The sequence below is a fragment of the Pyricularia pennisetigena genome (genome assembly GCF_004337985.1).
Source record: "Pyricularia pennisetigena strain Br36 chromosome Unknown Pyricularia_pennisetigena_Br36_Scf_15, whole genome shotgun sequence".
Taxonomy (NCBI): Eukaryota; Fungi; Ascomycota; class Sordariomycetes; order Magnaporthales; family Pyriculariaceae; genus Pyricularia; species Pyricularia pennisetigena.
In genome coordinates this window covers 193,860-215,592 of record NW_021940927.1, presented here as the reverse complement: position 1 = coordinate 215,592, position 21,733 = coordinate 193,860, and the positions used below count along the sequence as shown (strand labels likewise).

The 21,733-nt window shown below is 48.4% G+C and overlaps 5 protein-coding genes across 5 annotated transcripts; 4 read left to right on the top strand and 1 right to left on the bottom strand.

Annotated features, from left to right (window-relative positions):
• Positions 1-594: 594 nt before the first annotated feature.
• On the top strand, positions 595-1,685 carry PpBr36_11251 (uncharacterized protein; the record flags this gene model as incomplete). The annotated part of the gene is made up of 2 exons (XM_029898353.1): positions 595-1,313; positions 1,502-1,685. The coding sequence occupies 2 exons, from the start codon at positions 595-597 to the stop codon at positions 1,683-1,685; spliced, it is 903 nt and encodes a 300-aa protein (XP_029743407.1).
• Positions 1,686-6,103: 4,418 nt separating this feature from the next.
• PpBr36_11250 (uncharacterized protein) lies at positions 6,104-7,115 on the top strand (the record flags this gene model as incomplete). Its single annotated transcript, XM_029898352.1, has 2 exons — positions 6,104-6,799; positions 6,903-7,115. The coding sequence occupies 2 exons, from the start codon at positions 6,104-6,106 to the stop codon at positions 7,113-7,115; spliced, it is 909 nt and encodes a 302-aa protein (XP_029743398.1).
• A 6,527-nt stretch (positions 7,116-13,642) lies between these two features.
• PpBr36_11249 (uncharacterized protein) lies at positions 13,643-13,943 on the top strand (the record flags this gene model as incomplete). Its single annotated transcript, XM_029898351.1, has 2 exons — positions 13,643-13,823; positions 13,936-13,943. 2 exons carry the CDS (start codon positions 13,643-13,645, stop codon positions 13,941-13,943), a joined length of 189 nt encoding a protein of 62 aa, XP_029743383.1.
• Positions 13,944-15,717: 1,774 nt separating this feature from the next.
• PpBr36_11248 (uncharacterized protein) lies at positions 15,718-16,669 on the top strand (the record flags this gene model as incomplete). Its single annotated transcript, XM_029898350.1, has 2 exons — positions 15,718-15,740; positions 15,997-16,669. Coding segments are annotated over 2 exons (696 nt in total), but the record flags the coding sequence as incomplete, so codon positions are not given.
• A 2,393-nt stretch (positions 16,670-19,062) lies between these two features.
• On the bottom strand, positions 19,063-20,892 carry PpBr36_11247 (uncharacterized protein; the record flags this gene model as incomplete). Its single annotated transcript, XM_029898349.1, has 1 exon — positions 19,063-20,892. The coding sequence occupies one exon, from the start codon at positions 20,890-20,892 to the stop codon at positions 19,063-19,065; it is 1,830 nt and encodes a 609-aa protein (XP_029743388.1).
• Between the last annotated feature and the right edge of the window lie 841 nt (positions 20,893-21,733).

Genomic DNA, 21,733 nt, shown 5'->3' with positions numbered 1-21,733 from the left:
TAATGCTAGTCTATGGTGAATAGGGGAAGTACCGAAACCTTCCCACAATCGACGGCATCCTCTCGATATTTGACATCCATGTCGCCTAAATTTGTAGGGTCGTCAATGACATCGTCGCCAGCTACGCCTACTTCCCAATCTACCCCAGTGCATATCGTCACGAAGAGAGAGGGCCAGGCATCGTCGAAAGAGGCTGAACATAATACAGAGGCCAGCGACAAACCGTTGTCGCACCATACGTATACACAATCTTCGTCCTTGAATACAACTGCGGCTGCCCTTTTCGAAGCCTTTTCAGCTCTACCACGTGAAAAGATCAAGAAACTTCAGGCTGTCAATCCCGAGACCTTAAATGAAGAAGTACAAAAGGCACTTTACTGTACGCATCGTGTACCTTATGGGCCCATTGAAGCCGTCAACTTTAATTCAAGGGTGGCCGCTTCCGACTTCAGATCAGGTAAGAATCACGTCAAATACTTTACACCGTCCATTTGTCATTGACTTTTTTGTCGTCTCAACACAGCTCTAGCGCACCTGCCTCCACTCCCCAACCTACAGCAGCTTCCACAATCTAACTGCTTATCCAACCCAACAATGAAGCAAGCCAGTTTCGTTACGCCGGACGGCGCCCAACATCTCCTGTCTCCTGTCCCGTCGGCGGATCATCCTGAGATGGCATGCACAATCCCGAGCCCCTGGCAAGCGCAAAACCGCGTCCCGTCGACTAATTCCACGAGACAAGGAAAATCGTTGATGAAAATTTTCTCGATTATCAATCCTCCAGCCCAGCAATGCAGCAAAGGCAGCGATTCTCCAGTGGAAGACGCAGCTGAATATTCACCCATCGTTAATAAAGACCCCGTCCAAGTTAAATTCACCAAAGATGGCTGGGGTCCAATATTTGGGCAGGTAAATTTCATACACGATCTTGAGCACGACCGAGTTTTCAATGTCCCAGACATCCCCCCCATAGTCCCGCAGCCAGGAAGTCAGCTCGAGGCCGATATATTGGATTTTCGCACAATGGGTTTCTCTCACTGGGAAGATAACGTTGCGCGTGACCAATGTTTGCTCTTGAAAGAAAAAGACTTCTGGAGCTCCGAGGGACTAGATATCTTTGCTTCGATTCTGGAAAACGCGCAGCAATTGAGAAGCTTTCTACGCTACTGGTTCGGGTCAAGGGTGTGCGAAATTAGGCATTGCTTATGGTGGCGCTCAACAGGCCCCAAACCTATCTATCTAAAGCAGAACACAGGTCCAAATGACGACCAGTGTCTGGCTTTCCACATACTACCACGAGACACAATCGTACGGTATTTTGCCGGCTCTCATACTGCAAATTGGCCGGGAATGGGGCAGGAGGGGTCGCCTCATTTCACGAACTTCGGAGACGACATTAATTCTTACACAGGAACCACATCGTCAGATGGAATGTAAGTAAAATCGTTACTATATCATAAATAACATCAAGCTGAAGAGGCTAACAATATCCCTACTTCAGCACATTGTTCGATCCCAAAATCAACTTCAAAATTGAAAGTGGCACTGCTATGACCATCGTGCTCGGACCATCAAATGCGTTCGAAGGCAAAGGTTGGGCCCGGTTGGATGTGAAGGATGCAGCTAAGCTCAAGGAGCTTCAGAGGATCGAGAAGACGCTTGGTATCGGCTGGAACCTGAGCTGACCCTGATCTCAATGTTAATGTTTGTGCAAACGCCACAGGGTGAAGACTTGGCGGCAAGACATACTCAAGTGGGATTGCAAAGTTTATTTTTATTTTCCTTGTTGTCCACAACCTGGGCAACTTATCCCCCCTTTACCTCCAGCCCCGTGGCAGTTCGGGCAGCTTGACGTCATTGTGTCGAGAATATGTAGTAGATGGTAGATTCGTGTTTGTGAGAGGCAAGTCGGGGACAGGAGAGGGAGGGAACTGAAAATAATCAAAATTGTAGGAACTATCTTTTACAGTAGCGACGGTGGTATATAAATCGAACCAAATTTAAATCCCTCAAAATATGGGACACATGATCCACCCACAAGCCAGAATGATCGAGGTGTGAACACGTGATACCGCAAAAACACCTGCGACCTGGTCCTCATTCATCCAACTAGGCCAACTGGTGTGACCGGGTCCCTACCTCCCCCTCCCGCCCTGCCCGCACCTCACGGTGCCCGCACCCACCAAAATTCTGCGGTTCAGCCACTTTCAGCCATGGCCAACGTGAGTGACAATGTTGCACGCAAAAAAGATTCAGCCTGACCACGTATGTCCAATTGCGATCGAAAAAACGCGCGCTTATGCAGGCTGATTTGCGGTGATAATTCGGGCATGTTAATTAACGGAAACATGTGCGCCCATTCGTTTTCAAGCCTAAAATTGTGATGGGTAGTAATAATGGTGGTGCATGTGCTGCATGTGAGATGGTACTAATGTACGTCGTTGCTTTTACCCCGCAGCTACATGAGGGTGAGCTAGCATGGATCCTCTTCCACTGCCGTCCACATCAAAATGCGATGACAGGCTTCGAGTGCCGAGAGTGGGAGCACAGTACAAATCGCTGTTATTGGCAGAGGCTCATATACTAAAAATATTTCACTCCCATCATCCGTAGACTTTCCTAGCACCGCTCCATTTACCCAGGCTGGCGGTGGACTCGTTCAAGCTGAAGCTCCATAGGTTTCTGCCCTTCAGTCCAGGACCTGCGTTTCGAGGAGAGAAAATGGTTCATGATGCAACCCCATGGATAGTCAGCCTCCGCTTTATTTCGCCACGGATCACCATGCGACTCTGGACCCCGCATTTTGCCGCACATAGATAGCGTGCCGCGGGTGATAGAGGGGCCTCGTGATGGACGCCCATCTAACTGGGATAAGGGGCTCAAAGAGCGTGATTGTATGTAGGGCTATCTTGACAGAGTACCAAATCACATTGTTAGTTCTGTGGAGGTACAAGCTTTGACAGGCATTCAGGAGCCCTCCATAAGCGGGGGTGGGGGGAAAGCGCAGAATCCGATTGGCTGGTCTTGCAACGTTAATTCGCGTAGTTAGCTTTTTTGAATGGGGAATAATAAGTGATTGGGGTGTCATTCGCAACTCCCCTTGGCAGTGGAAATGACGAATGGTTGCCTGGCGCAATGTGTGTGATTCAGCTATGAGACGATTTTGGCTTGCGCAAGGTTGACAAAAATTGCCAAACAAGGGACTTGTGGTTAAAGTAGAACCAAATTTCATACTAAGAGTTATTCCGAAAGACTGTTAGTTTGCAGCCCTATATTGCCAGCATGGGCATTGTAGGAGCATTTCAAGTGCTGTCAAGAATTCCGTTACTATCACAAATTCGCCTTGTGTTGGCAGGCCAGTAGCCGGCAGCCTAGCACTCAAAGTTCGCACGCTCCAGTGATGTTCAATGGTATGATGGAAGGTTAACAGGGTAGCAATGCCAAGTGGAGACACGGGCGGGTTTGCAGCGGTATAAGCCAAGCGGGAATGGTTGGCTAGGCGAAGTGGCCGCCAACAACCAAATGCGGGTAGCTACCCCTCTCCATTCCCATCCAAGTCACTGGCCAAAATCAGCTCATCTATCCAATTTGATGCACGGGGGGAGACATTGAGTTTTGATGGCCGGTTTGGCAAACTCAAACAAAGCGCTGCTTCGTTTAAACCTGCCCACGCCGTTACCAGGGTCACAACTATTTTGCAGGTCGACGTGCCGCAAAAGAACCAGTTCGTCGCCACCGCCGCACGCATTACCGCTGAGACGGGCTTTGTGCACCTCTTTGTCGCCAATGCTGGAGTTTAGAGCCCAAGCCGCTCGGTTTCAGCGGATCAAAGGTGGCGTTTATCTGGGTTGGTTTTCTGATATTCACAATTCGCGTGTCGATGGGTTTAATCATCGGTCAAAGGCCTGAATAGTCAGGCAATTGTCATTGCATGTAGCTCCGTATCTTTATTTAAAAATGGACCTGGCCGTTGGGAGGATGCGACCGTTTTCGTAAACTCTTTTAGATCAATACTTAGTTGTATCTTTATCCTTGCAGAAATATAATTGTTCGTGCGCATCCTGCATCCATTCAAGGCGCTCCTCATCCGTCAATTCCTGTAGAGCAATGTAGCTATCAGAAGAGGACATCCTGCAGTGGTGGTTTTGACATGAGATAATGCTAGTTAGCGTATTCGCAGGGATAAGCAGCCTCAGATAGTTCAAAACCCCTAAAGCCAGATTACCGTATTTCTGCATCACGGGCATCAATTGCTTGAAGAACTTTTCCTCTACCCTCAAGACCGCGATAAGGCGACCGATTGGGCGTGCGTTCGAGGCAGAGTTACCGATATTCTTTCCGACTTCGAAGACAACTCGATCGAGGACTGTATCACGCCGCGGTTCGAAGCAACCTAGGAATTCATCAACTTGCTTTACGACTTGTACGAAAGCCTGCCGAAAAGGTCCATATTTGTTGGAAACCATTGTTGTTGCACGCTTTTACCTTTGAATATAACAAGAGGAGGGAGGGCAACGCCCGTAGCCGATATACATTCGAGTATACTCGTCCAACCCCGCGTTCCGAGCTCTTTTCGCTGTAACGGCCGGATCCCGTTAAGGCCTGATACCAAGCCATTAGAACCTTTACCTTCCGTTATACCGGTTTCGTCCATATTCCACCGATTTCCCGGTTTAATATCGTTAATAACGGGATTGGTAATATAAAGCCACCAAGATTCAATTACCTCCGTAGTAGCGCCATTAACCCGGGCGTTATTTATTTGACGGGGCCTTTGGGTTTTGAGGACTGGATAACGAGCCAAAAACCGGGCTATCCAACGTTTTTCAAGGCCCTTTGTTTCTCCAGAAGCTTGAAGGATTCGTTCCGCAAAAACACGTAATTCCTGATGCGTTGGCGGTAGCCCTAAAGCGGTTTGGGCTAATACCCAATCAGCTAAATGTTTTTCCTGCTCCGGCGAAAGCTTTTGGAACGGTTTTTGAGCTTGTTTATAAGATTGTGAACCTTTTAAATCGATGTTGAAGTGTACATCTAGGGATGCCCCATTTTCGGGAGGTTTTGTGGATTGATTGGCCATTTTACATGTCAGAAATAGCGGTAAGAAGCTGGCTTTCAGTATATTGTTTCATTGGGAGCTTAAGAAAGAGAGTGTGAAAAAACTGAATCCAAAAGTGAAAGTTCGTGGAGATATTTATAAAAAACGATACGAGGTGAAAGTGGCGGAGTAGATATTTTTAGGGGCCCATTTGCGGGGGGGCATCAGGGGGTGGCCAACGTTAGACTCTGGGGGCAATCGGTCGAATATAAGCGCAGGGGCCGCACGCGATTTTGACGGATAAGACAAGGGAAGCGTAGTTTCCGAGACGCTTTTCGACGGACTTTCTTCGGTGTCGTCGGGCCTGCTGTGTAGCAAGAAGCGACCAGCCACAGGTAAGGCACTATGACCCGAAGGCTGTTGATCAACAGTGCGAAAGCGTCTTCTTGGAGCAGCGGTCAGGCCGGCCTCGTCACGGATACACTGTTCTCGCGAAAGCGAGACGTCATCATTTTGCGCGAGCACTTTTTGTCTATGCAATAATAAGGTTTGTCGGAATTTCTCTAACATTGTCGCTGGAAGACGTCCACCTGCCGGATTTCTCATGTGCGCGGGGCGTAAGTTCGTCACTGGAAAGCCTGTTGATGGAGGGTTGCATGGCAGATGAAAGCGATGAGGGTAGGAAATATCGTATGCACAAAGACCTAACCGCATGCATACCTTGCCGTGTTTGGTGGTGACGCGGGTGAGGGGAGACTGATGCAATGAAACAGACCCCTCTCTTGATTTTTTTAGCATTCAACGTCCAGAATCCAATTGGTTGGTATGGCATGTTGTTAGCTTTTTTCTACTTGGTGTTGTCGACACCGATACCTATTACCAATATAGATACCTACGCCTTGCGCATAGTATCCCACACTTTTCCACTTCTCATAAAATTCAGTTTGTTCAATTTTCGTGCAATTCTCCAGTTTCAAAACTGACAAAACACGGACTGGTCTCGCCAGCGCTCAAACCTCACTGTCGTCTCAACTCAACCCAACAAAAAACCTCGCTAGTACTATCGAGATGTCAACAACTACAGCAGTGACCACGCTGCCTTCGCCCGCGTGCAAAACCATCTATTGTACCCAATGCAATCGCAAGTTTAGCAACACCAAGGACCTGCAGAACCACATCCAGGACTCTCTCTCGCATCGTGCCGCCGCATCATCACTCAATTGCGAAATTTGCAAGAAGGCATTTAAAAGCGAGAAGGCGCTGCAGCAGCACACCCGAAGCTCTCCCCGCTCACATTCGTCTTTGTTCAACTGCCGCATCTGCGACCGGTCCTTCAACAGCGAGGAGATGCTGCAGCAGCATATTCGTGACTCTCAAGCGCACGCTGCATCTTTCGACTGCGTTCTCTGTAATCGAGAATTCAACGGCAACGAAGCTCTGCAGCAGCACCTTCTCAAATCTGTGACCCACCACCGGCGGCAGCAGCAACCTCGGACCCCGCTCGACCAGTTCTTTCTTTCGTTCACAACCTTTGACCACGACCCTTCTGAGCCGCCGGCCGCGTGTTTCAACCGCTTACGGAGGCACCAAGGCTGGCGCAGGGGCGATGCCGATTCTGATGACGCCTGGGTCAGATACCAAGCCGCGCTTGAGAGCGAGCTTCGCATGTGGTACGATTCGGGAAACTCGCTGGCCGCGTGGCACGCTCTCTGCCGCGCCATTGGCGTCAACCCACTGCCGCAAACGTGCGAGATGTGCGAGAGGGTGAGTGACGTCTGTAGAAATCTCACCAAAAGAAAAAAAAAAAAGGAAAACAGTAGTGCTAGGGTTGGGTTTATGCTGAAATTCCTTCTTGGAAAAATCACAGGCCGTGCGAAGCATCTATGTCAATATTGTCGACTTGATCGAATGGGCACGGGCGCAGCGTGGGCACGACGTGCAGCCGGTCCAAACTTTTGCAAGCTTGGAGGATCTGCGATCTTACACTATTGAAACGAAGAAGATATACCATAATCGGCTTGAGAATCTGGATGAAGACGATGTCGTCCTGAGGCATCTGCTCCGGCGCATTTTCAGATAGAGGAATAACGTAATAAGAGATTCTGACGCCAAAGATTCTTTTTACGAATTTCCAAAAATCCTACATTTAGCTCTTCGACCTCTTTTTCTCTTTGCAAGTTTGCGTAATTTTCAAGAACAGCGCTTCGGCCTTTGTAAACTTTCCTTGTCCTTTTGCATATCAGCCGCCGTTCTAAAGCAATGTTGCCAAATCCTTCAGTGGCTGTTCGCCTTGAGGGCGGTGGTTTACTGCCTTTTTGACATGAGCGAATAGCCTCTGGCATATAGACCTGGCAGAATACGCGTTTATCGTGTACCGCAACGGCGAAATTACTGCCCAAGGTTCAGCAGCCTTGGGCGGGCCATGCCACGTCTTTGACGCCGAAACGGTCGGGGCATTGCGCGGCTTAGAGGCAGCCGCTGCGAAACCAGGAAATACAATATAGGCATGCGTGGACAGCGCCTCCGTTATTTGGGGCTTGAGAGGATCTGTGTCGCTGTCGTCGCAATGGGCCTATATCCGATTTCACGAACTCGTGGAGGAGCTGAAGGACAAAGGCGTTAGCGTCCGCATACGATGGTGCACGGGGCGTAAGGGAATCGAAGGGAACGAGAAAGCAGGTCGCCTAGCAGATTCAGGCGCGAAAGGGCCCGCGGACGCTGGCCCCCGTACCCAGGGGGCGACCGTCAGCGGCGTCCGATCCGAGCTTCGAAAGGCAGCCCGAGAGGCCAGCGCGCGATATTGGCAGGCCAGGAAACCGTCCGATGCATATGACTGGTGGAAATTGGAATATAGCCCAACGAAGGAACCAAACTAACTCGGTCAACGCATTTTGGGGCATTAAGTAGCTATGCGGACAGGTTACGGGAACTTCCGAGGTTACCACGGCCGGTTTGCTCACCAGGGCGCAAAAACGCAATGCCCTTGGTGCGATAATTTCACAGCACCAGACCATTTGGTCCATTGCCCAAACAGTGTCAAACTATGGAAAAAGTGGCCCAACGGCCCGACTCGGCGGCCAAACACGCAGACCAGACCAGACAAGAATACCTACACAAGATATTGGGGAACCCGCGGGCCTTCGGGGAGTTCGCAGCCATTACTGGCCATTTTACCCTCCCTCCGCGCTGAAAGCGCATCGAACCCGCCCTAGTGGACACCCCCACGCGCAACGGTGCGCACGAATAGACGGCGGAAGGCGCCGCAGGTTGGTCATACCTCTGCAGGAATATAAGTTGCAGGGCCGCAGCAGGCACCCACCTCCACATCGCCCCGGGCCCGGCCCGTGACAATTGATCCGCTATATAGACTCATGTAGACTTAGATAGTGCACCTTGATGCTCCATGTGCGGCTGCATGCGCGGAGAACCGGCGTTGCCGGTGCTCCGTGCGGCCCGGCCTGTGTTTTCTCAGCTATCCAGAGGCCCGCCGTTTCCGCGGTTTGGAGCAAGACCGCAATCTGATTTGAGGGCCTGGGGCGGCAAACTGCGGGGTTCGGCGTTGCATGGTGACAGTGGGTCGTATGGGGCGGACCAGGCGTCCGCGACAGTCCAATGAGCTGCGATTAGTCGCAATTGGTAAACTTGCATGCATACAGTCGCAAACCGTTGCCATCCTTATTTCTGACCACATCAGTCTCATGCTACCGAGGTACTGTATGGTGTTGGGCGGGAATTGCTTTGTCAAAATTTTATATTGGATGGGGTGGGTTATGAAGTCGCACGGTACAGAAGTTTGCTGGTGCTGACAGATACATTAGTCAGGGTAATTATAACGTTAGCATTGGCAGACGTGAGTCTAGTTTAACAGCCAACAACTTCCAAGTTCATATGCTTTTAGTTTCGTCTCCGGAAAGTAAAATTAGACAAATTGCTCAAAAAATATAATCTGACGTTTCTATTTTCCCACATGACTGTTTGTTTTCTGTATCAATTGTCATGACCAGGTAACAAAGGTCTCCTGTGTCACGGCCAGTCATACATTGAAGAACCTCAGTGTATTAGGCGCTATTAACGAGAATTCTAAACTGAAGAAAAGAGAGAAATCACAATCAAAGACGCGCTGGAGAGACGCGTTTAAATTCGGGGATAGTGGACCCTTTGTCCGATCCCTGGCTCGGCGTGGAGCCGAGTCGTGATTCTGGGGGTAGGTCTGGGGGCCTTTTTTTACATCCTGCCTGTCTATAACTGTGGCCTCCGAGGAACTGGCTGTGGTGAGATGATTTCCAACTCGTCACCTTTTGCTTTGCCCATCAGATACATCTTGGCAGATATTGGCTAAACTATAAGCTATTATCTGACTGTGGGTTGGTCCACGCTGTAATCAAGTTTCTTCTAGTGAACCTCTACAACGCGTTTACTCATTGGCTTACAGGGGCGAGGTAAACAAATTAACTTCTAAATCTGAGTAAATGCTAACCACGTCGTACATGAATTAGTGCCATTAACCGATAGGCCAGACGTTTCCCCCCTGTATACCAATTAGGTCACGCCTTGTTTCGTCTAAAGCCGGCTGTTAAAACACCTTCCGGCCATTAATACTAAATGCCTTCCCCGCCTACCCTACTTCCAGTCTTCAATACCAACGAAAGGACCGAGAGCTTTTACATAGACCACACTAAAACCAACCCTGTCACTCTAGCAATATGGAGCTCCTCAGCATTTTTGCCAACTGCTTTAGCAGCATAAAACAAGACGATTACCTGTTCGATGTCCACGAGAAGCCATGCAACATCTCTGCCGTTCGCTCCGCCCAAGGAATATCAAACGCGGTCGTCGAGCTTCTTCGCACCGCTGAAAAGGATGGCCCGATGCTGCGAAGCCAAATTAACGATGCTGTCGGCAGCCAAGGCTGGACCGAGAGTATCGCCCGCGCAATTGTCGCCAGCCTCGAAGCACTTATCACACAGGGCCGAGAGATGATCGGTTCAGTTTTGGGCGAGTTTATTGATAAGGCTGTAGAAGCCACGCATTCTAATTTCGACTTTCCACACGATCACCCGTATCTTACCGCTGGCTTTGCCACCATCGTCGCTGTCGGCGTGCTGGTGCTCGTGTCACCGTGGGCTGTAGAAGCCCTTGGATTTGCGGAGCTGGAACCCGTTGCTGGTAAAAATAATCTGTATAATCTTTAGTTTTTGAATCTTTATGGGCTGACTCAAACGCAGATTCATTTGCGGCGTGGTGGCAATCTACCTATGCCGGGTTTGTCCCCAAAGGATCACTGTTTAGCTTTTTCCAGAGGCTCGGCATGATCTGGGGAAGATCATGACAACTACCAAAATTTGGATGCTTTGTGCTACAGCTGCGTTGCTGCTAATTGCAGTTGGCAATAGCATCAAATAACTAGTGGACTATGCCTCCAGCTAGAGATAAACTTATGCAAACCTGCTTTGGCTCGTGCGTTTGAAGGAGTTTTAGGGTGAATTAAGATGGTGTCCCAGATCGATCTGCTAGCTTGATGGGGCTATCATGTTTTTTCCTCGTTCAGATTTTTACCTCCAATGTACTTCAAAAGCTATTAACAACAATTTAGCACCAAGAAACTTGTTAAACTATGGGCACGGTGCCTTTACGGAACATCTGGGGAACACCCGTTTCTTATATTTCCCGCTGTTTCCGCATGTCCCCAACCTCAGCTCCCTGACTTTTGCTTATTGTACTGATCGTATTTGACATAATTAAATCGAGCGGTTAGCGGGAAAATCTGCAAGTGAAAATTATCAAGATTGTTGATAGGCCTTTCGTAGATCGATCGATCAACAAGACGTTATTACGGGTAAAAGTGGTAATATTCTGCGTGTTTTATGAAACTGTCTAGAGGTGAGCTCCTGAACGTCCTTCCGTCTTAAACCCGCAATTGGCCAGGTGAGTCACGTGCAACAGTCACGTGGGTTATCGCTCAATTGATGAATTGAACGCATGAACCTTTATCCAAACCGTGTTGGTGACATTTTTTGTCATGAGTTGCATTTGCATCCAGAAAAGGGATGTTTGCTCACAAATTTACCCCTCTAATTTCGGTTACAGCTAGCCGACAATTTAGTCTAAAATCACCATTGTTTAAATCGTCTTTGGATGACCCACGACCAATAGCGTCCAAATATATATATTTAAGACATAAGGACAGAGAATTGTACACGAACTTGAAGTTTTGAATAAGTACCCGAAAGAACTTAATCTATGGTAATAGCCATTATAATCGTGCGTTAGTATTTTATGAGCTATAATTAAGGCATGCAACCGTGCACAACTATGGACAAAGACTCATGAGAAACAGAAAAAGCAAAGAAATTAGAACAAAGAGCACAAGGGGAATGGAACCACCAGATGTTGCTAATATCTCCAATTGCACATACTTTGTAATCTTTCCTCCCCTTGGGTCATACTTTTGACTTGTTTCATGATAATATAAATCCGATGTACAGTCTGCAGCCACCCAAGACTCCATCCTCAAGATTAAAGCTGTAGCTAACGCAGTGACGGCTCCGCCTACAGCTTGGACCGCCCCGAGTACAGTCGCCGCGCCGTAACCTCCCATGGCTGCACTCTGACAAGTGGCGAACAAAGAGGGGGTGACCACACTCCCAATGCCGCTTTGTGCAGCCGCTGCAATACTTCCTAGTACCAACAGGCTTTAGTTAACGTGGTTTATCAGGACCCGGGCCATATCAGGACCCGGGCCATTTTTCCAACATGAACCATCCTTTCTCTTCAATACGTGTTTTTTCCACCACCAACAATGGAACCGTCAAACCAAGAAGCGCAAATCAATTTAGCGCTTATTGAGCTTCGATCTGCAAAAAAAAACCCAATATTCGACGGGTCGCTGCAACCTATAATGTGCCGCGATCAACACTCCAAGCCAGAATGAATGGTCGCGCTTCTTTGGCCGACCGTCGGCCAGGCAATCAAAAGTTGACAGAAAGCGAAGAGGAGGTGATAGTCCAGTATATACTGGACCTGGACTCTCGAGGATTTCCGCCTCAGATCGCTGATGTGGCCGCAATGGCCGACCATTTACTCGCTGCGCGGGACGCGCGACCGGTCGGTAAGCAATGGGCTTATCGCTTTGTCCAGCGACGTATAGAGCTAAAGACGCGTTTCTCTCGCGCCTACGACTTCCAGAGGGCCCTTTGCGAAGATCCTGACGCGTTGAACGCGTGGTTTCGATTGGTAACCAATACAAAAGCTAAATACGGCATCCAGGATTGCGACATTTACAACTTCGACGAAACCGGCTTTATGATGGGCCAAATCTGCGGACATATGGTCGTGACTGGGTCCGAAAGACGCGGAAGAAGCAAGAAAATACAGCCTGGCAATCGAGAATGGGCGACTGCAATTTGCTGCATCAGTGGCGACGGCTACGATGTGCCTCCATATCTCATCGTTAAAGGCGTCCACCATCTCGCGAATTGGTATACAGAAGGTGGTCTTCCCGCATTTTGGCGCATTAAAACTACCCCCAACGGATGGACAAACAACGAAACAGGCCTGGATTGGGTTCGGCATTTCGATCATCATACAAAATCGCGGACAAAAAGCGCATATCGGATGTTGGTACTCGATGGGCATGCTAGCCACCAGTCGCCAGAATTCGAAAGCTATTGCAAAGATCACAATATTATTCCGCTTTGCCTGCCTGCTCATTCATCTCACCTTACCCAACCGCTTGACGTCGGAGTGTTTAGTGTTTTAAAGCGGGCGTACGGTCAAGAAATCAACGATTTTATCCGGGCCCACATCACTAACATCAGCAAAGTCGTCTTCTTTTTGGCTTTTGCAGCGGCCTACAAAAAGTCTATAACAAAAGAAAACATAGCTGGGGGTTTTCGAGGAGCCGGAATTATTCCCCATAACCCGGAAACGGTTATATCTAAACTGGATGTTAAACTACGGACGCCTTCACCCAAAGAGCCTACCTTTCCCACCACCGAGTCTTGGGTTTCTCAAATGCCGCATAACCCGACAGAAGCTATTTGTCAATCAACGCTTGTTAAAACTCGAATAAATCGTCATCAAAGCAGCTCTCCCACTCCAATTTTTGAAGCAGTAAAGCGATTGGCAAAAGGTATGGACGGAATGGCGCACCAAGTTACGCTTTTATCAGCAGAGGTCCGCAGCCTTCGGAAGGCCAACGAAGCGCTTAGTAAGCGACGGAGGGCCAAAAAAACACGTATTCGCGAAGGAGGGTCATTTACTATACAGGAGGTTCAAAATTTGTTACAGTTAAAGGATGCGGATAGTCCGGTACAGGAGGAAGAAGATACAAATGGGGAGGGGAAAAGTGCGCGACCGGTGACTAAACGACGGTGTGGTAATTGCGGCAATACAGGACATAATGCGCGCATGTGTCAGGAGGATGCAGAAATGTCTGATATATCTATTTCCGATTGTATTGAGGTAAAATAAATAATGCTGGCGTTGCAATTGAAGTTGGGAGTTGGACCGACCGAAAAAGTGGCCCGGGTCCTGATATGGCCCGGGTCCTGATAAACAGCAGACGGCCTCATTTTCCCCAACTATCAACTATCTCTAATTTCGAAGATGAACGTGCCGAAGCAAAAGGGCAAAGACTCAAAGGAGGCGCAGGGAAGCGGAAATTCCACCATTATCTGCAGCTGCGGAAAATGCTTTACAGCAAAGTCTTCACTTGAGCAGCACTGGAGGGACTCGCCCAAGCACAAAGATGAGGTGCAGCCCAACGACTTTCCGAGGGTTGACCAGAGTAAGGCAAGTGCTCAGTACAGCATCACTGTCACTAGTTGCTGATCTTTGCTCTCCACTTCGGAATTGAGAAATTGTAAAACATTGCTAACTACTTCAAATTTCAGAACCAGATACGTGATTGTGACAAGGTAAAACCTTTTATTTAGGTTGGTGTTTGTCTTGAATAATTCCAGGATCATGGGCGCACGTATAGAAGTTAACTAACAACAATACGTAGGCTGTGAAAACGTCCAAGAAAGTTATCGCGGGGGATGACAGTGTTGAAACCAGTGAAAACGGGCCAAGAAAAAACCCAAACAAGCGACGTCAAGAACAAACAGCCAAACATGAAAACAGCAAAGCAAATCACTCGTGTGGTAGCGTTGGTGGTATAGCTTTCCTCCCACGTCGCCCTGGCGGCTACAATTCTAGCCCTGCGCATTTCCCGAGTTCTGGAAGCAGAAACCGCATGATTCCAACGAAGTCCTATGGCGGAGGTCGATGTCTGGTCGGAGGCTGTGGGTATTGTAGCCAATGTCTTGACGTAAACCATCTCTAAGAACGGGTTAGGATAACAGTGCTGTTACGTACGGATAAGGCAGCCTGCTGCAACAGGAAGCAAAAGCTTCGCCGATCAGATCTCTTTGTCCCCTATTTCACACTGCATGCACGCGCTAGCAGTGACTCACTGCACAGCCGTAACGTGCGCACATATATCCTGAGAACTAAAACATTTTCTGCTATCGCAACTGGCTGCAGATTGACAAAAGCCAGTACCATGTGGTTTTCCCAGACATGCTTTCTAGCCATGCGGAGGAACTTCATATAAACCATATTGGCCCGCACAAAACATGGGACGAGGTGTACAATCTACTGGACAGCCGCCTCAACACTAATACGAACCATAACAAGCAGGCGCCATAATCTCTTTTTTAGATAGCAACCCGAATGCGGTGGCGATGGCGATCATGTAATTATCGGGCTAACCAATCTCGCATACCGGGAGTGATTTGTAGTGATAAGTATGGTGTCATTACCCTAAAGCACTCCAGACGAGGCGTTTTAGCGAATGCTATAAATTTTTGACAAGTGGGCTGTTTTTAACGTATAATGGTTAAACTTTGATTGAAGTCTCAAATGGGACGCGAAGATGGAGCCGTCCATGGTATATGAGTTAAATTATGGAACTTCGATAGTCAGTCTGGTCTGGAAGGTGGCGCATAATGAATGTTGTTGAAAAGACTTTAAATAGGCTCGTCCGGCGCCGATTTAATTAAAATTTAGAGTTTTCCCTCTTACCACAGCAAAACAGTAGCTCGGACTTGAACTTGGCAATTAGAAAAGTTGAGGATTGATAAATTTGGGGTAAAATAGACTCTTACTAGCGAGAGTATAAGTGCCGAAATTCCCGCTAACTTTAAGTTTACTAAGATTTGAAGGCAATACCGTCTGAAGTTACCAACCGGAAACAGGCCGGGATCGCTGCTGTCGGCAATTAGCGGTAGAATCCGTACACCCTAGGAAGCCTTTTTTCCGGTCGGTGTAGGCGACGTACAGGTCGCTAGCGATGGTTTGCTTTACACACGCGGGTGACGGCAAGATTTGCTTGGGCTTATTTGCCTCCTCGCCATCGACCCTGCGACGTTTCGGGTCTCCCTCGATGGGGCTAGTCTCCCTGGTAAGATCCCACCCAAGAAATCCCACTTAGTATGGAAGCGAAACTAAAAACAGAAGGTTGACTACAAACTTGTAGAAATCGACACAGTATATGTCGGGTCACCAAATTGCTCCTCGCACCTCTAACACTTGCCACGTATTTTCCACGTATTTTCCACGACTTAGCAATATGATAACCTTCTTTCCAAGTTCTACACAATATTTGGTCCATCCCGAGTGTGAGATTCTGGGAAGGTATGGAGAGCATTTCGAAGAAAAGGTAAGTTAACTGAGAACATAGGTGTTTCGCCCAAACTAATCGCAAACTAATTCAGTGTCGCCACGTCTGGTCCATTCCGCTTTATCGTTGGCCCGGCGAAACGAGAGTTCACCATACATTCCTACCTCATCGCTCACCAATCTGCTGTTTTGAAGGCATTGGTAGAAGGGGGATTCAAGGAAGCAATTGAACAATCGGTCGAATGGGATGACGTCAACGAGCTGACTTTCGTTAGCTTTTGGCACTTTGTCTACAGCGGAGATTATGACACTCCAGAGCAGCTCGTTTCGCCTGCATCAAAAGTCTCCACCAGTCCCATGAAGGCAGACGCGTTTGAAGCTCAGTTTGGTAAATGCACCCAAATCGAGCAGTTTCAACCTGAAATTTTGGACCCAGACGAAGAGAGGTTAGTCGAACCTTTTGGGGTCGACAGTTGGGGCTCTCTCGCGTCAGCCAAAAAGTGTTGCAAAAAGTGCAGATGCTGCAAAAGGAAGAACGCATATGAATGGGGTGAAGATACTGTTGCTGCATACACGGCCATGAAGAGAAGAACAAACAGAGAAATTCTATGGGATGACTTTGAACGGTCATGGCGCATGGACCTTTCCGGCTTCACCAAAAACGGCACATTTGATACAGAAGGCGGGCCGGACGCGGATATACTCATTCACCATTGCCAAGTGTATGTCCTAGCAGATCGCTATGGAATCACTCGACTGATGGACGTGTCACTGCAAAAGCTCCACCAAGCTTTGGTCAAGTCCAAGATACCTAAGAACAACCTTAACGGCATCGTGGCACTGGTACGATTTTGCTATGGAGAGTTGGTTCCCGAAAAGCTGAGACAGATGGTGATCCATTATATTTCTTGTAACGTGGAGGCTTGTGGAAGATTAAGGAGTTTCAGGAGCTTTTGGAGGAGTATGGCGGTTTGGCAAGGGCACTTGTGGGGTCTATGTTGTTAAGACTAGACTGATGAAATGCTACGATCAAGGTATCGGGTAACCTGTTCTTATGGTAAAGTACAGTGGGTTGAAGCAACTGAGCGTCTGTCTGGGTAACTGGGTTTCTCAATGACTGGGGTGAAGTTATGATCGATTGTATAACGAGCTTGATTGCTGCTAGGCAATCCTGAGCTAAACTCTATCTACATGGTAATGAGCGTCTCTTATATAGACTAGTGATCACTTCGTGTAAGTGATCACGATCACCTCTGAGTGATCCCTACTAGGGCTGATCACTTCCTTGGCGGTGATCGTGATCACGCTGGCTTGGTGATCGGGATAGGGTTCCTTTATCATATCGTCACGTGACTCGGAGCTTCCTGTTCCTGTTTCTCGGTTCGTACTTTCCGGTGGTTCTCGTTTGGGTTCCCGACACTTCTTCCTCTTCTTGCCCAATAGTGTCGGCCCCAATCCTGGTCGTAACAGTTGGCATAACTATGGGAGTGCTATCCTGTAGCCTTGCAATAAATCATCACACAAAAAGGAACTAGCTCAATTATAATTTGAATCTAAGTTACTTCACCCGCATCACGTCAAGCTTAGGAACTTTATGTGCGCCAACATAAAAAATGTCCGAAAAGGGATTGTCCATGGGAAGAGACGGAAGACAAGAAAGAAAAGAAACGTCATTATTGGAAGACACACAGGATATGGGCGACTCAAAACAAATACGCGCGAAATTTGCGCGGCAAGACTGTGTAATTTGTCATCAACGAAGAAAACACGGGGGATGAAGGGAGATTCTGATTGAACCAGATATAATTACGCTGACAGCTTGGCAATTTTCGGACCAGATGCTACGCTTGTCTCCGGGGACTCGAATTCTGGAAGTATCCTATGGCTGGAATTGGTCGAATGAATTCAATTTGGGTTGCAACAACTACAATTATCAGCGGCGGACGTATCTTTTCCATGCGGGAATGGTGCAAGTCGATGCTAGTGAACAGGTAACAGTGTGGCAAGGGCATGGGGAGGGGCGTTGTGGCTGCCCGCACATGCTTTCCGTATGTGATGCGTTGCTACAGGTCCATTGATGGGGCTAGTTTCTAGATAGTAGCTTATGGGTCGGCATTTTTTGCAAGCAACTGGGGGGTAACACCACGCATCAATCGATGCCTTGTCAGCTCATAGCCTCTGCGATGTCGCTCTTTGATTGCATCATGCGTGCCTTTCCAGCGCAGAGGAATGAAAAGCACTTTATCAATGACCAAAGCAGATTCGTTGCACATTCGAACAGAGAGTCCCAGCTACCCTAAGATGGATGACGCTTACATGAGATTACAGGCTAAGAAATGATCCGTCCAATGCACGATTTCTTCATCCCTGCTAAAGCCGAGAAGATATAAACCAGCTGAGGGTTAAACCAGTGTGAACGCAAGGCAATTAAAAGAATAAAGGAAAACATGGCCAACTCAAGGCAATCGGATGCTCATTCGTTGTGGTTTTTTGCTACTGACAGCCTAATCATCAGCAAGCGACGATTGACCCCGCACTTTGCTACCTTTTCTAGTCCTGCAAATCAAATTCTACGCCCTGCTCTTGGCTGCATATGTGGAGGCCTGGCCTTCCAATGAATAACTTATCCACAGCTGTTGGTGGCTCGTCAGAACAGTGCCGGGTATTGTAGTGGGCGGAAGTTCGTTTCGCGCACCAACAACGAAGACTGTACGGGTGGTTGTGATGGTTATGGGTATCATTACTCTTACTGGTTAATTAATTACCACCACGCGAGACATTCTTGAGACTGTTCGCCATTTTTGACGTCGTTGATGGCGGAAGCCAGCTGGTTTACGATGCAGTGCCTGGCATCAGACTCAAGAAAAGAAACTTCGGAAGTGAACAGCTCGTTGATTGATAAAAGAGTATGCGGAGGGTAGTTGGTGGTGTTTGTTCATAGGTAGACATGCGAATGTGTAGATCACGTGCACAGCAACGAGATCTCAGATAACGTAGCGGAAATTTTAACAAATCTCTGCGGGATTGTAGATAGTTACGATTCATGAGGATACTGTTACAATTGTTTTATTGTTTTTACCGATTGCAGCGATCATACAATTCCTATCAACAGTTGGAATAATCAGGACTATCGCATTGGGCTGAGCTAGGATTTCAGGGGATTGGCCACGTGATGCCAGGGTAGCATGAATTGGGCGGGGCCGAAATAGGGTCCCGATAAACTTGAATCGGACCCGTTCCTATTGGCAACCGACCCTAAACGGCCGGCTTCAGCGCCGGGAGGGGTTCGTGTTTTTTTTTTGAAGTTTTAAATTTCTTGAATGTAGCAATTAAAAAGAGATACCGCCGCTGTTGAACCCCAATTACGACGACTCTGAACCCCAATACAAATCAGCATAACACTCGCCTTCGTCATTGGTTGTCTCATCATCCTCCCATCCACTATGGCTGGGCTCTGTGATTGGCCACTTATCCAGTGCCAAGCGCTGCTTGTACGTCAAGGAGGAGGCAGCTTCAAAGGCTTCTCGGACCATGCTGCGTGTCTTGTAGCCGAAGATCCTGCGATGCGACACGACGTAGCTGACCGCATTGTAAGCGATGGCTCGGTCCTGTGTTGATAGTGCCGGTAATGAAGATGACGGAAACTGCGACGTGGATCCGCCTTTGAACAACAGGTATACAAAACGGAATGCAGCGTCACGGGCGGCCGTTTTATTCCTCCGGATCACTCTTCGTTCCTCTGGGTCATAATCGTCCGATTCCACCTTCAGCAGCTTGATGATGTTTTGGAGATTAAGTCCCTGGCAAACGTCAATCCCAAGGCTATCAAGAGTCTCGCACAGGGTATGGTAGTCCTGAATGCGATTTGGCGTTCGCCTGAAGAGGTTCCGTAATCCATGTTGAACACTGTAATTGATCGCCCCGAAAAAGGGAATATCTTTGTGGATCAAAACTGCCTCCTTTGACTCTGGTGATCGCGATGCCATTAGAGTTTGGAAAAAGGGGAATTTGTTTAGATCAACGAGATACTGCTTCCCTCCCACGATAACCGGCAGGGTGTCTTTGACATCAGAAGTCATGTCCGGAGTCTTGAGAGCTGACAAGCTTTTTGTCTCTATCGTCGAGCTCCATTTGACGTAAATATCGTCCGGCAGCATGTTCATAGAGTCATTGTTGTACAAACACAGTTGGCCCTCTGCTGCGCTGTATCTGACCTGAACAGGACCACCAGATCGTTTGGCAACATCAAGGATCTTGGAAACCACTGCCATTAGTTTCTTCAAAGTGCTTTCGTTATTTTTCTCCCATTTCTTTATCTCGTCAGTTACATCCTCAACGATTGGGGACTGAAAGAGGCCACCGGTGTGGTAAGCTCGCACAAGCTTCGTTGTTTGCGATGCCCAAAGTTGTGGCATGATATCTTGAATATGTAGGGGTTTGTGGGCGACTCGGGTCTTAATCTCTAAGCATTGTTCTGATAGGATCGTTTTTCCCTCCACTACCACCCTCAGTTTCGACCCTGGCTGTTCATACGATGCTGATAATGGCTCCGGCGGTGCCTTTGAAAATTGCAAGGAGGATAGCTTGTGAGCAAGGATGCTACTTGTATCTGCCCCTCCAACAGGGGAAACATAACCATCCACCTCGTATCTGACGAGAAATTTGAGATCGCCAAACAAGTATGAAGCGATCCTGTAATGTCCAGTACTGCCCTGTACCTTGCTCGTGGTGTATGCCTCCTCAAACTCGTGGCCGTGGCCCCGGAACTCGTTCGGTGCGATGTATCGCCTGGCCTCCTTCTCTTCGCGGGAGAAAAGAGCCGTCTTGCCAACAATCTCAATGTTGATCACGAAATCTTCAGCCCCGTTCTTCCCGTTCCTGGGTTCGACAAACGACAGCAGCTTTCGAATGTTGTTTCGATCAGTTACGACATCAATTGAGCGGAGGTCAACCGAGGGATCGGTGAGGAGCATGGCGCAAAACAAAGGCTCAAGCGGGCTTTCGGGACGGCGGGCCAGGTTCTGCGCCGTATAGAAGTAGCCCGTGTCCTTTTTCAGTCGGGTAGGACCGGTAGGCGGTGACCATTCGGCGGGACTGCCCGGAACGGCAATGGTCGGCGTCGGACGCTCGATCCAGTTGTATGAGGCGAGATGACTGAACTCAGTTATGCGAGCATCAACGGGTAGATTCATTGTATCCAGGCTCGAGAAAGAGATCTTAGCAAGTAAGGACATGGTCGGAATGTATTGGTGAAGTCAGTGTGTCTAGTTGGTGTGTCTCGTGTATATAGCAGGCGGCAATGAATGATGGACAGAAGATTTCTGGGTATGATCATATCACATTTTATAGACCACCCCTGAGGGGTAGCTGTCTCATTCACTTTTTATGTGTAACTTTCTTATCGTGCCCGACCTTCAATCAGAGCAGGGAATACCCAGTGCCCAACACACCTATGTTTTCGCCTGAAGATTTTGACGTCTCTTTCATCTCAACAGTTCAAATGACTACCTCTTCTAAAATGCAAGTCGAACTATCCCTTCACTTGGGTTCGAAGACCTTGACCCGCATGGTCGTAATAGGACTCACTGCCCTGCCGACAGTCTGTATTGGTTCGGGGTTAGGGTCAATTATTTACACACTCTATCGCCAGTCAGACTGGGCTGCCAATACAGCAACAGAACAACATTGCATTTTCACTCTGAAAACCCTGCACGAACCTCAAATCTGCACAATGGGAATTTTGTGATAGTGACGGAAAACTTGATAGCATCTGACGTGCTCCTGTAATACCCACGCTGCCAATTTAGGTTAACAAACCAATAATCTTTCGGAACGAGGGTTGATACGACCTGAATCACCCGTCGTGCCAAGCAAATAATTTGCGGTGCCAAAGTGGGGTCTTGGCTGCCTGCTCAATCCGCTTACTATTCCCCAGTCGAAACCACTACTCCATTTGATTCTGCAAGGCCAGCCAACCGGGTTGCGCGCTTGCTCCCCGCCTCGCTGATGGAGGGCTCCTGCATTGGGAATGCT